Source organism: Rhamphochromis longiceps, linkage group LG14 (genome assembly GCF_057381845.1).
Source record: "Rhamphochromis longiceps isolate RC_006_pf linkage group LG14, R_longiceps_female_GT1.1, whole genome shotgun sequence".
Lineage (NCBI taxonomy): Eukaryota > Metazoa > Chordata > Actinopteri > Cichliformes > Cichlidae > Rhamphochromis > Rhamphochromis longiceps.
This window is the reverse complement of record NC_140570.1, coordinates 36,016,039-36,030,220: the sequence shown is the minus strand read 5'-3', so window position 1 is coordinate 36,030,220 and position 14,182 is coordinate 36,016,039. Positions and strand designations below refer to the sequence as shown.

Genomic DNA, 14,182 nt, shown 5'->3' with positions numbered 1-14,182 from the left:
GATTTTAAAGATTTCTATTCAGTTGCAGACATCACTGTTATACCTGAACTTACACTCACCAGCCCCTTTGTTATGTACCTCTCTTCAACGGCTCTTAACTCTCTGCAAATGTCTAAGGAGCCAATCACAGGATAGCAACTCAGTTCATTTAGGCATGTAGACATGGTCAGTGCAAGTATGTAAAACGGAACATCAGAATGGTAAGAAAGGTAAGCATAACATCCTTGTTGTTGACAGACAGGCTGGTCTGATTATTTCAGAAGCTCCTGATCTGTTGGCATTTTCCTGCACAACCATGTGCAGAGTTTATAGTGAATGAGGTAAAGGAATTATCCAGACAGTGGCAGTTCTCTGGGTGAAAATGCTTTGAGATGATAGGAAGGCAACAGCAACTCAAATAACCATTTATTACAACCACGGTATGTCTCTGAACACACAACATGTTGAACCCTCAAGCAGATGGGCTTGAACGGTCTCTGGTCTGATGGGTCTCGAGCTATTCTGCAACATTAAGAGGATAGCCTCAGAATTGAGTATGAACAACATGAATGCATGGCTCCATCCTGTCTATTATTAGCGGTTCATCCTGTTGATGGTCTACTGGTGTGGGGGGTATTTTCTTGGCACTTTAGGCCCCTTGGTACCATGTGAGCATCGTTTAAATGGTGAAACCTAACTATCCCTTTGTGACCACAGTGTACCAATCTGATCACTGCTTCTAGCAAACTAGCGGACCATGTCACAAAGCTCGAATCACCCCCTACTGGTTTCTTCTGCATGAGCTCCATGTACTTAGATAACCTCTACAGATTTCCATTCAACAGAGCTTTGGGGAATCTGCCTCATGGATATAAAACTGACAAATCTGCAGCTGTGAGTCTATATCATTGAAATTATTCTTAACTGTTATATATTCAACGGTTTTAAAAGCTACTGAAAATTTAAAATGTTTTACGTCATGATGAGAATTATGAATGTCATTATTGAAGCCCAACTTTGCACATACAGTATACCGTTTCCTAATGTAGTGGAGTATTATATTTACTTTGTTGTTTCCTGAACTATACTTGTGCCAGTTTCTCTAAGTTACCATTATGGGGAAAATAAAAATTACATATTAGCTGACTGACTTACTATATCATTTATTTGTTTTATTATTACTTATTTTTTTAGTCTTTGCTCTCCTCTCTTGACTTCCCTATCATTCTAGTTTTTGTAGACCTTAACCATCTTCCCTCAGTCTGGTTCTGCCAGACTGGGTTGTGCTGCATAATATTTTAAGGTCTTTACCTTGGCACCATAATGAAATGGTTAGCAATGTCATTTTATACCATGGGTTTGTACCTCTTGGTCCGCTGTGTAGAGTTTGCATGTTCTCACGTGTCTGAAAACATATTAGGTTGATTCTAAATTAGCTGTTGGTGTGAACAGCTGTCAGCGTCTTTGTATTACACATGTTCAGGCTGTACCCTGCTCGTCGCCCAGCTAGGACTGACTCCAACATCCTGCAATTCTAGTTAGGTAAAAAATATGGATGGAATTCGACTAAAAAGCTTATTATGGCTAAAAACTTTGCATTCTCTGACAATTTGCACATTACGCCCGATGCAAATCACAGCTAGCATTAATTTGGAACTAAAGATTACAGTTTATATCTGACACCAACTCTCCTTAGCATTTGTTTTGTCTCCAACAACTTCTATTGAAATATGGTTGGGCTGAAACAACAGATGTTATTTTCTTCAACAGCCTATTTTTACTGCAGTAAAAACCAACAAACACTCATAATGTGCTCTTGGTTCATCTCTACCACATCTTTCACATTTCACATAGTCATTATGTTTCTTTCCTGTTAATGGCACTGAATTGTGCATCTTCAGCGAGTAAAACTATAATGCATTAAGCATCATTGTCAGCAAGAAGGAAAAAAAACATTTCTACTGTCTCCCTGTCTCTCTCTCTCTCTCTTTCTTTTTTTTTAAATGAATGTGATATATTTTTTTATCCTGTTGTTTACGACCACAAAGGAATTGCATTTGTCTAAGCATGTAAGAGCTGTTGATTTGAAGTGCTGATTCTGAATCTTAATGAGTGGGACATAATGAGCCAGCAGCATGAGTTGTCTCAGCTGATGGTTTATTCAGCGTCTGCTGAACTGATGGGAAGGCTTTTGAGCCGATAGTGTTATTTTTCTCCATGCATACTTGCATTGCTAAGATCATTTTCATTTTTCAATTGTCCCACCAAACACAAAACACTGCATGTTACTGTCTGCAGAGTGGATGCAAGATTTATTGAGATATTTCATAAAAATCACTTTTAACACCCTGGTACTAGGATGCAAGGTAAAAAATTCAACATCTACTCCAATATTCTAATAATTAGGAAAAAAACACTTATGTATTCAAAGAGGAACACTGAAGCAAATTCTTTGAATAAGGCTCAGTTATACACTATTAACAATAAAATAAACTAGGCACAAAATTGTAATGTCTCAAGCAAGTAATCATCTGTGAGGTGAGTGAAGAAATAATTATGATAAAAGATGGTCTGCAGTGCATTTTCCCTCTGAATGTGCTCCACACATTTGATGAGGTGTTTGATTTCTGCGTCTGGGCATTCGTCTTGACTTGAAATGTGGGTTTATTAGTGCAGGAGTAACAAACCGTAAACCACAACCAGTTTTACTTGAGTGGTTGAAAAAAAAAAAAGAAACACACTGTTTCAAGCCAACCGCTCTTCTTTTCAAGCCAAGGTCACTGCATCGGCCAAATGTGGCTGGCAGTACATTTGCCGTCCTGCACTCATACCTCTAAAGACTTGTGTCCTCACGGTGTAAACCACAAGCTCATTCCCCTGAGAAAAAGCCTGGGTCAAGCTGATGATTACATCAGGGGGGCAGGCTTGCCAAGTGTTACTATCAGTGCCAAATGCTCTGCTCTTTCTCTCACACATACCAGATTTGTCTACATGCCCATTCAGGCTCTGTCCTCCATTCTATTGTGTGTCTGTGTGTGTTAAACACTCTAGCTCACTCAAAGCAAAACTATTTTACTCAGACATTTTTTACTACTGTTCTCAGATTCTGAAACCCCTTTATGCTGTGAGTCGGTCACAGTACAACTCAACGGAGATCAGTATATATAATATATATATATATTTGCAGCCCTGCGACAGACTGGCGACCTGTCCAGGGTGTACCCCGCCTCTCGCCCTATGACAGCTGGGATAGGCTCCAGCGCCCCCCGCGACCCTGAAAAGGATAAGCGGAAGCGAATGGATGGATGGATGGATATATATTTGCACTGCCCTTCAAAAAAGGATTGAAAAAATCTGGAAATGGAGTTAAATTCAGAAGACTGTATTTCACTGCAGAATCCATTAGTGCACAGAAGACACGTCACACTTTAGCTGCTCCAGGATGTCGTCACTTTAACACAAATATTCTTTTTCGGGAACATAAAATCTAAAATATATTCACAGAGTTGATTGCGTAAGAACAAAAATAATTAAAACTCTGCACAGCTTCATTAAAGATGTAGAATATATATGAGCTCTATTTTGCTTTCATAGTACAGTTAATTAGTGTAATTAGGTTAATTTGGCATTGGTGTTTTGTTATTTTTTAATTCTTTAATACTAAAATTAAAATGTACCTTTTCAGTTGGTCATCATTTGCGCCGTAATGATGCAGTAACCAATCATGTAATGTAATGTGAGAGATCTAGAGGAAACCAGACAAACTCGACCACACTTTTTAACCCTCCTGTTATGTTGGTTTCCAGGAACACCAATTATGTTCCTGGGTCAATTTGACCCGTGCATGTTTACTCATCCAAAAGTGTGAGAAACCCTGGCATTGATTATTTTACAATTTTCTTGTATAATTTTGATTTTTTTCATTTCCTTTAGTGATGCAGATGACATGTGACATCTCTTCTGTTCTGGGTCAATCTGACCCGCAACATAACAGGAGGCTGAGAACAGTAGACTGAGGACAGCATTCCTGGACCAACATGCAGCTTTTTTTTTGTAAACAGATTTAAAAATCCTGCTCCTTGGTTTTCAGTTAAAACAAAGATGTAGAAGAATGATGCTGCATTTATATTTCAGCTCAGACATATAGCATCTGTCTCATCATCACATCCAGTTCATTTCATGACTCAGAAGTGGTAACAAAACAGATGTGTGACAGAGAATAAAGGTAAAAAAGAATCAAGATTTACCTGCCAGAAGATGGTATCGATTGTGCTGCCCAGAAAGCCTTCTCTTGTTTCAGATGAGAGGAGCTTGGGACCAAGAATCGTCATGAACTCCTCAAAATCAACCTGCCCGTCCCCTGATGGTGAAAGAGAGGACAGATTGTTGATCAATGACGAAGCACTCATGGCATTTGTCATCTAACAAACATCTAAAAATTTTCCCAATAATAAAATCCATCATCGTTAGTTGTTTTCTATCCTATAATGTGATTTATTTTTCTTCTGTGAGCTGCAGATGCACAAAGGAAAGCAGTTATTAGTAAGCAGGAACCTGTGGAGCTGAAAAATCAAGTGCAGTTCCTCTAATGGCCACTTGTGGCAGATATAGTAGAATAGAATAGAATAGAATAGAATAGAATAGAATAATCCTTTAATTGTCCCACAAGGGGAAATTTGGGTGTAACAGCAGCAAGAAGACACATATACAAACTAACAGTACACAAGACACAGAACAGAAACATAAATAATTTTTACATATTTACATCAAGGACAAATACACATATTTACAGCCTGGTAGAAAAAATAAATTTTGATCTATGCAGCAACTTCCTTTTCATTAAAAAGCATGTGGAGGGTGCAGTTTTTACAGTTTAAATACAAAGTTAATTTATGCATTATTAAGAATGTGGCCAGTTTGACTGGCCTCTTGGAAAAAGTGAATGTATAGACAGTCTTGAGGCCTCTGGAGATTCAAAAGGTTTCTACAATGTGTGGGAGAAAGTGTTGTTCCACCATAAACAGAATTCTGGATGCTGCACTGTCTTCGCCCTATATTATTTGAGCCAGCATGCTTCAAATAACACAGTTCAATATGACATTTACTATTGAGATGAGACATAAGAAAAAAAACTGAGTTCTGACTAGATCTATAATGCAGACTGTGGAGCAGATCAAAGTTTGCAGCTACTTCATCACTCAAAACATGGAGTCCTGCCGTGAACATCAATTCCAGCAGCACTGATCTCAGATGCCTGCTGATAGTTGTTACAGCTACTGCCAGAACAAAGCATCAAAACTTTGAAGACGGGAACAATTCAAACAAACAGATCAGAGTTTTATATTGATCCAGCTGAATGCCCTTAAATGTATAGCCTTTTTTGTCTTATATAATGAAACCCCCAGCAGGGTTTCATTATCTTCCCTCTGTAGCGTTTGCCCGGTTTCATAGTTTCAGTGTTTAAATGACCCAAACCTACACTGACAATAGTTGCTGCACATTATAGGTTATGGGAATTGTGAAAAATGAGATGAGTTGGAAACAAAATCACCAAAGCCCATAGAGAATTGCAGTCTCCGGATTTCAAATAAATTTGCTCACAGACACACTCTGAATTCAGTCCTATTGAACAAAGGCATGACATAAAACCTAAATAAAGAGAAAGTTGATTTTGAACAACAAAACACGTTGAATTCTTTGTCATCTTTGGTCTTTCAAAACCTAGTTTGTCTTTCTTTTCTTTTTTGTGTCCTGTGTTTCTCTGTCACTGTTGTAAACTAATTGCTCTTCTCTCTTCTTCCCACCTGCTCCTGCTTTATGTGCAGATGAGTATCGGGCCTTGTCAGTGGAAAGTTACTGATGCAGGACACCTCTATCTGCCCCTACCACTCCCTTCAATAGCGACACCCACTCTGGAGGATGCTTGGCACAGTAACATGTCATTGACTTCTGCCCATACACATTCAGCAGGGCAAATGCAGGGCTACAGGCCAGATGAAGCAACATCAGGATTCGAGGATGTCAAGCTTGGAAGATGGATGGATGACAGTAGAGGTGAAGGTGGACTGGGTGAAAGGGTTCAAGGTAAGACAGGATGAAAAACAATCATGCATACATTTAGAACAGACTAGTATACACACATGTTATGGGAAGTTGTTTAAAGCGCCACTATTGTTTTTATATTAGGTAAGACTAAAGCATCTCAGGAAAAAAGACACCACCACCAATACCAAAGATGAATCATAATACTCCATATGCCATATTGTAACATGCACCTCCCACACAAGGTGCACTCTGCACTGCAGAGGCTGCAGCCCCCCTGGAGGTCCAGAGTGGAAATCAAGTGGGCAGAAAAAAATAAATGAATGAACGAATGATCAGCGAGTTAAATACCTGTTTGCGGCAATCCTAGGATATTTTCTGCTCTAGGGAATATGAAGAAGCTCCTCACAAAGCATGGGGGCATGAAGGAAACCGCTTCAGAATGAATAATTCTAAAGTAGCTCTGAAGTAATGACTAAAATAGCACTCCACTCAGCCACCTGCTTTCCCAGGAGTGACAGTCTGCATTTACTGGAACGAACTGATGGGCTTAAAGAATTAAAAGAAAAGTTTTCCTTTATTTTCTTTTTTTAGAAGGTTATTTTCTTTTTAATGCTGTAAATAGTAAAAGAATGTGATAAAAAAGGAAAAAGGAGAATGTAAGCTGGGGAATAACTTGCATTAAATGGTTGTGTCAGCTGTTAATTAGCTGTTGAAGGCATTTGGGGCCATGTGAGATGCCCTGAGATGCCCGTACGATTGTGTCAATTTTATTTGAGGTCCAAGTAGGACAGACACTGTTAAACACACAAACCATAACACCTACAAACATTAAACCTTATGGAATAATCCAAAATCCTCCCCCTACTACTTTTAACTAGTACGCCTAAACTACTGAACATAGGTGGTAACTTTTCTTTTTTGACTGATATCTTTGAGAAATGTGGTTTAAATTAATTTGTCACTGAAATCTTTGCCTCTCTGTGTTTGCTCAATTTGTCTGTCATGCCAAAAATGTAACATTTTTAAAACTTTCTGCTCTCTTTTGACAGCTCCTCAGAAACCCATCAACTAAAAAGTGAGTTAAAGTGACTCTTAAGGATTTGCTGCATGGAAGGCAGATCGTGGACCCAAATGCAGAACTTGGCAGACAGAAAATAAACGCAAAATCCACCTTTAATGCTGATCACTCACAGGTAATCCAATTCACAGAGCAGGGAATCCAAAATGTACAAAAATCATAACACACAGGGCAAGGAAACAAACCGCAAAGAGGGATGACATGACAAAGGACAATAGGAGATAATATATACACAGATCAGGCATAACATTGTGACCACTAAAACAATAACAAAAGATGTCTCTTTATCATGGCTCTTGTTAACAGGTGGGTTATATTAGGAAGCATGTGAATGTTTTGCCCTCAGAGTTCATGTCTTAGAAGCAGGGGGGGGGAAAAGGCAAGCAATCTGAGTGAGTCTAAACACAGGCCAAATTGTGAATGTTAGACAAATGGATCAGAGCATCTCCAAAACTGCAGTTTTTGTGGAGTGTTCCCAGTTTGCAGTGGTCAGCATATATCAAAAGTGGCCCAATGAAAGAACAGTGGGGAACCAGAGACAGGGTCATGGGCAACCAAGGCTCTCTGATGCATGTGGGGAGCAAAGGCTGGCCTGTGTGGTCCGATCTAACGGACGAGTTACCGTTGTTCAGACTGTTGAAAAAGTCAATGCTGGTTCTGATAGGAAGGTGTCAGAATACACAATGTATTACAGTTTGGATGAGACTGCATAGCTGCAGGCAGGCTGACCCCTGTCAGCTGCCAAAAGCACCAACAATGGGCATGTGAGGATCAGAACTGGACCATGGAGCAATGGAAAAGATTGCCTTGTCTGAAGAATCGTGTTTTCTTTCACATCATGTGGCTGGTCGGGTACTTACCTGGGGAATACCTGCTACTAAAATGCACTATAAGAGGAAGGCAAGCCAACCGAGGCAGTGTGCTGCTTTGGGGAATGTTCTGCCGGGAAACTTTGGCTTCTGCCATTTATGTTGAATATGAATGTTACTTTGACACTTACCACCTACTTAATCATTGTTGCAGGCTATGTACATCCTTTCATGGGAACGGTATTCCCTAAAGTTGGGGTGGGCAACTCCAGGCCTCAAGGGCCGGTGTCCTGCAGGTTTTAGATGTGTCCTTGATCCAACACAGCTGATTCAAATGGCTAAATTACCTCCTCAACATGTCTTGCAGTTCTCCAGAGGCCTGGTAATGAACTAATCATTTGATTCAGGTGTGTTGAGCCAGGGTGAGATCTAAAACCTGCAGGATGCCCGCCCTCGAGGCCTGGAATTGTCCACCCCTGCCCTAAAGGCTATGGCCTCTTTCAGCAGGATGATGTGCCCTGCCACAAAGGAAAAGTGCTTCAGAAATGGTTTGAGGAGCACAAAAGTGAGTTTCAGGTGTTGACTTGGCCTCAAAAGTTTCCCAGGCTCAATCCAATCATGCATCTGTGGGATGTACTGGACAAACAAGTTTGATCAAGCCCCGCCGCATAACTTACAGGACTCAAAGGATCTATTGCCAGCATCTTGGTGCCAGATACACAACACATCTTCAGGAGTCTAGTGTAGTGTGACCAGCACAATATTAGGGAGGTGGTCACAGTGTTATGCCTGATTTGTGTGCATATGTCAGATAACAAGGGGAGAGGTAAAAGGTGGGAGGAGAGCTAAAACGAATATAGAAAACAAGACAAAGGAAGTAAAACCCAACAACAACCAAATAGAACAGAAAAACAAGACTAACTTGACACAAGGAGACAAAATTGAAGAAACACAATGGCAACACAAAAGGTATCAACAAGAACTAAAAAAGGTACAGACAACAAAAACCTCATAAACACGAAAAAGCCAAAAATAACACGCTTAAAGAAAACTATAAAGAATATAGAGCTTTAATGTCTGAAAACCAAAAGAAAGCATGAACCTGCAGAAATTGAAAACAGTAAAAAAAAATTAAGGGCATTAAAAAATTATCTCCAGTGTGAGAAAGCGGAGCTATGAACAATCTCAGGATTTAGCAATACACACAAAATCCACTGATTTATGTGCATATTACTACAGCGAGCATTAAATAGTTTACCCCAGTGTTGTACATTTTATTCCCTCCACTTCTAAGAAGGTGTTTCTCCCCAGTGGTGCTGTCAGGAAGGCAGCTCCTCTGGGAAACAATGTGTTCAGTTTGCTTCTTGCTACATTGTTGTATCGGTTTATGTAATTCCAAGCCTGTGTGCATGAATACTTCTACAACGTGCATTAACACATGCATTAGTTCAGTTGTTTTAGTAGCACCCAAACTTTTTACTTTCATTACAGAAGATAAACCAGATAAAAACTCGTGTGCAAACTGAATGACAACAAGCCATGTTGATTGTCCAATTTGATAATTACTACTGTTTAAATTATTCCTCGATGCTGTACCAAACATGCACAAAGCCTCAAAGAAAAACAAACAAACCACAGTACAGGGTAATTCACTCTTCCCTAAAACACCACAGTTGCATCTCAGCTCCCATTTTGATGTATCCGCAGTTTCTGACAGCTGAACATTATGCACAAAGTCACTGAGTCACTTTCTGTGTCTGTCATAGCCCAAGCCACCTGCTTTTGAACAGTTTCTTCCTGTGTTATGTCACAACCAAGCATTTCATTTCAGCTGGAAACAGAACAATGAATTATTAAAGAAATATGCAGAATCCTGCTCACTGTAAAGATAACAAATCAGGCAAATGACAGGAGGGAATAAAAGCAAATGTTGGTATTCAGAATTGACAGATTGAAGACATGACCATTATCAGTACAACAAAGAACAAGTGTAATCTGAGTGAACAACAAAGACTGGTGCAATGCTGTGATTAGGAACAAAGAAGAGGAGTCACACCTCTGCATGAAGGGCAAACAGAGCTCAGCAACTATCACATGGATTGGTTTGGCAGAAGAGAGAAGCAGAACACATAACCGATCAGTATCTTCTGGAGATCAGCTGGAGTTGGCAGCTGGGCAAAGAATCAATGGCTGTGAAAGAGCCTCACAGCTGCCCACCTGGCCAGGATACAATCACCATCATCCATTCCCACTCATCTGCTAATACCCTTACTCTCCCTCATTCAGCGCCCCCTTGACGCTCTTCATCAATACATTGCTGGACATACACACGAGAAGAGAATTGCTGAATTGCAAAATAATTTCTTTCAAACAACATGTGCTGAATTTTTTTCTTATATTTGTTTGTGCACTGTGTGTTTCTTTGAGGTCATTTAGCTCATGCAGGATTTGATGTGTGTGTTGGCAGATGACAATACCCATAACATTTCCAGTTAAGCTCCCAGTACTCCACAGTTCCATGTTTTAAGCCTATTTGGAAACACAACCTACCTCCTACTGGCCTCCTGCATTAGTGCCATCTCTTTTTTGATCCGAGTTACCTTATTCTATGTTCATTTTCAAAATTAGACTGTATCCTGACTCTGTATTCAGCCAGCTCCAGCATTCAATACTGCCCAAATAAAGAAAAATCCCCAGTATTTTGCTAAAGACATTTATCGATACAAACAAATTGACCTAGTTGATTAAAAGAGGTTTTTGAAACAACAGCAAACTCAGATTCAATACACTAAGATAAATGACAAGAAAGGGAATAAATAAACAAACAGCTCTGGACGTTGGTGACAAAAGCTGCTGTGACAAAAGTAACCTCAACTTCTGGTTGCAGCAGACGATGCAACAAGATCCGGCCCTGAGGCACAGCAGCAGTTAGGGTCTCCGGGGATTCTGTGGTGGATGAGTCAGAAGCATAAAGGCAGTCTAACTTCTTAAACTTTAATATTCAGCCTTGAACATTTATAGTATTCCACTCTTTCTGAGACTGAAAAGTACTTATCAAAGCCTCTGATAGAAACATGAAAAATGTGAATATTTTTTCAGCAATCTGACATTTGCATATTGCATTTTCCCATCCCAGTCTTATATAATTTTAAGAGTCTACCCTTTATTAAATGTCAGTCACAGTTAACGTAGACGACCGTATTGGCAGAAATGCTCTGTGCAAAAGAAGAGAAAGCTTAAGTTTGTATTTTCTTGGTGCTGAGTGTTCTCTCTGAGGACAAAAAGTTCAAATGTCTCAGGTGAGGACAGTGCTGCAGAAATAAAACTCAGCTAATTTCTTTATGTTGCAAGAATCTTATACATGTTGTTGTTATAATGCATTTTTTTAAATGTACTTTCACACACCAGACTGTCAAGTTATGAAGGAACTACAATGACATTATACAAATTGTACTTGCTGGGCAACCATTGTGAAAACCCACCTAACCGACAAAAACTATGCCCATCTCACGCATGCATACTTTTGATTAATCTCCAAATTTCTTCATTTACTTTGCTCTCCTTGGGCATCAATTTCACTTTGATAATTCAATGTGTCAAGAGGATAAAGCAAGTAGCTGAAAACAAGAATAGTACAAAGTCATGCAGGCATGAATAAATGTTTTATGCATGAGACGGTGGGAGATGTAATCAGTGCATCTGAAGCCTAAAGAGTGAACAGAGAAACATTGCAGTTTACCGTAGATATTTGTGAAGTTACCCGTTGATAAGACAATAAAAACTGACGGTGTGTACATTTTTATTATGCAACACATGAGGGAAGATCCCATTCTGCACTGCACAGAGCATTTTTACATGTGTGTGTGTGTACATGTGACTCACCATCCATGTCTAGTCTCTGCATGATAATGGCCAGCTCCACCTCACTGGGCATGTAACCCAGAGACCGCATGGCCATGCCCAGCTCCTGTTTGGAAATGAACCCGTTTCCATCACGATCCAGCACCTTAAACGCCTCTCTGATCTCTGCCAAGACAAACAGGATATCGACTCAGCATCTATAAATAGGGCTTACCCCTCCTGCTCCCAGTTTGGGGAATCAAACACTTATTCAGCGTAGTTATTTTTCTTGGTCTTTCGCATTTCTGGGATTCCTTTCTTTGGCAATGATATGCTTCTTGAGACTTTTATTTCACAATACATTCAATGAAGTCAAACTTTCACCTCATTCATCATCATCATCATCATCATCATCCACAGTCCTTCCTCTATCTTCTTCCCTCTCCCTTACTTCCTGTCTGACCTAGCTTTGGGCTGTGTGATGCAATTGGTCTCGCACCACTGCCTCAAGTTAACAAGATCAATTCAGACCATTGATTCATTTTCTCCACCTGCTGTCACAGCCACTGTCACCTCAGCTTTTCATGATTTCACCTTCTCCACTGTAACCTGCTGGTATATGATATTATCTTTGATTGGCGCTTTTTGAGGAATGTATACAAAAAAGAAATCAATTTGAGCCAAAGGTTCACACTTCAGAATGCTCTAATATCCCTAATAGGGTCAACGCAGACATGTAGTTCTGGCTGTGAACAGAAAAGCTGAAATACTGCCTACAGATAAGAGAGGATGCATGGTAAGAAAAGGGAGAGAGACGGACAGGCGTCTGGTGTTTTTTTTTAAATAGAAGAGGAATGTCACTTCTCTGAAGAACACTATGACTGCATGACATGCATGAGCACGCTGTTGAGCACTGAATAATTTGAGACGGGAGAGCACAGTAGATGGTTTATGGGGGCGATCGTGGCTCAAGAGTTGGGAGTTCGCCTTGTAATCGGAAGGTTGCCAGTTCGAGCCCCAGCTTGGACAGTCTCAGTCGTTGTGTCCTTGGGCAAGACACTTCACCCGTTGCCTACTGGTGGTGGTCAGAGGGCCCTGTGGCGCCAGTGTCCAGCAGCCTCGCCTCTGTCAGTGCGCCCCAGGGTGGCTGTGGCTGCAATGTAGCTTGCCATCACCAGTGTGTGAATGGGTGGATGACTGGTTGTGTAAAGTGCTTTGGGGTCCTTAGGGACTAGAAAAGCGCTACACAAATGCAGGCCATTTACCATGGTTTAACCCAATCCTTCCCAGGAAATGTAAAAGCAGAGGACATTTACCAAATCACTATGGAAGCAACAACAACAACAAAAAACAGTCACAATCAGTTTACATCACATCCGAGACTCAGAATCAAATCCCTGCAAACAAAATGTATATTTGATGGTAGCTAGTGTTTGTTTTTGTAATATTCTCACAAGTGCATAAAAGTAATCAAAAAATGGTTGGATGATAGCAAATATTTTAATGACAAATGAGAAAGAAAAAAAAAGTCTTAAATAAATGACATTGTGTTGCAATTAACTGCTTTGCAAAGCAACACACTAAAAGCATTTTATCTTCTCGCAAATGATTGGGAATAATAAAGGATAAATGGTGTGTAAATAATGAATTGTGCCATTAAGCAAAGAAGAGTGCCAACTGTAGATAAATAAGAGGATTTTGTCCCTGTTGACCTTTTTCAAAATGGCACGCTACTGCTTCCCCAACCAGCTGGTCCTGAGCACGTAAAACATCATCATCGTTTGCAAGAACACGAGACACTTTTCTGGAAATAATGTGTCCCAGGACACACACACACACACACACACACACACACACACACACACACACACACACACACACAAATGCTAACAACCCATCACATCAAAGGCATACATATTAGTTTGCCTGCAGTGTACCTCATGCATAAATGATTGATTTATGATTCTAATTAGTTGTAAGTGTAGGTGTGTGTGTGTGTGTGTGTGTGTGTGTGTGTGTGTGTGTGTGTGTGTGTGTGTGTGTGTGTGTGTGTGAGTGTGTGTGAGCAGATGCCTGTCTCCCTGTGTTAGAGAGAGGTCTTATATTCATACCCCCAACACAGTATTACATGGGTATTTTTAAATTGGTATTTGTTTTAATGTATTTAAGTATTTTTAATGTTAACAAATTGTTGTATATTTGTGTTACATAGAAAACCGATTTTATTCATTTGTACCTTCATTTTTTTTTCACTAATTCTTATTATGTTTTTTGTTTCTGAAATCTCAAAAGGCCTGATTTGGATTGTGGGATTGTTTAAAGAACATTATTAAAAAATTAAGTGGTATATTTATAATACCTCAAGTGCAGTTTGACTTCAATTTTCAGAGAGAATAAAATAACTGATTGATGCAGACACAATGAATGAACA

The 14,182-nt window shown here is 39.8% G+C and overlaps 1 protein-coding gene across 4 annotated transcripts in view; it reads right to left on the bottom strand.

Annotated features, from left to right (window-relative positions):
* Window positions 1–14,182, bottom strand: part of caln1 (calneuron 1) — a 76,962-nt gene that overhangs the window by 38,534 nt on the left and 24,246 nt on the right. For all 4 annotated transcript variants that reach the window (XM_085379653.1, XM_085379654.1, XM_085379652.1 and 1 more), the window contains exons 3-4: window positions 11,794–11,937; window positions 4,227–4,339 (exon numbers count right to left, since the gene is read on the bottom strand). In XM_085379653.1, the coding sequence (XP_085235779.1) occupies window positions 4,227–4,339; window positions 11,794–11,937 (257 nt within the window). The remainder of the gene's footprint in view (window positions 1–4,226; window positions 4,340–11,793; window positions 11,938–14,182) is intronic.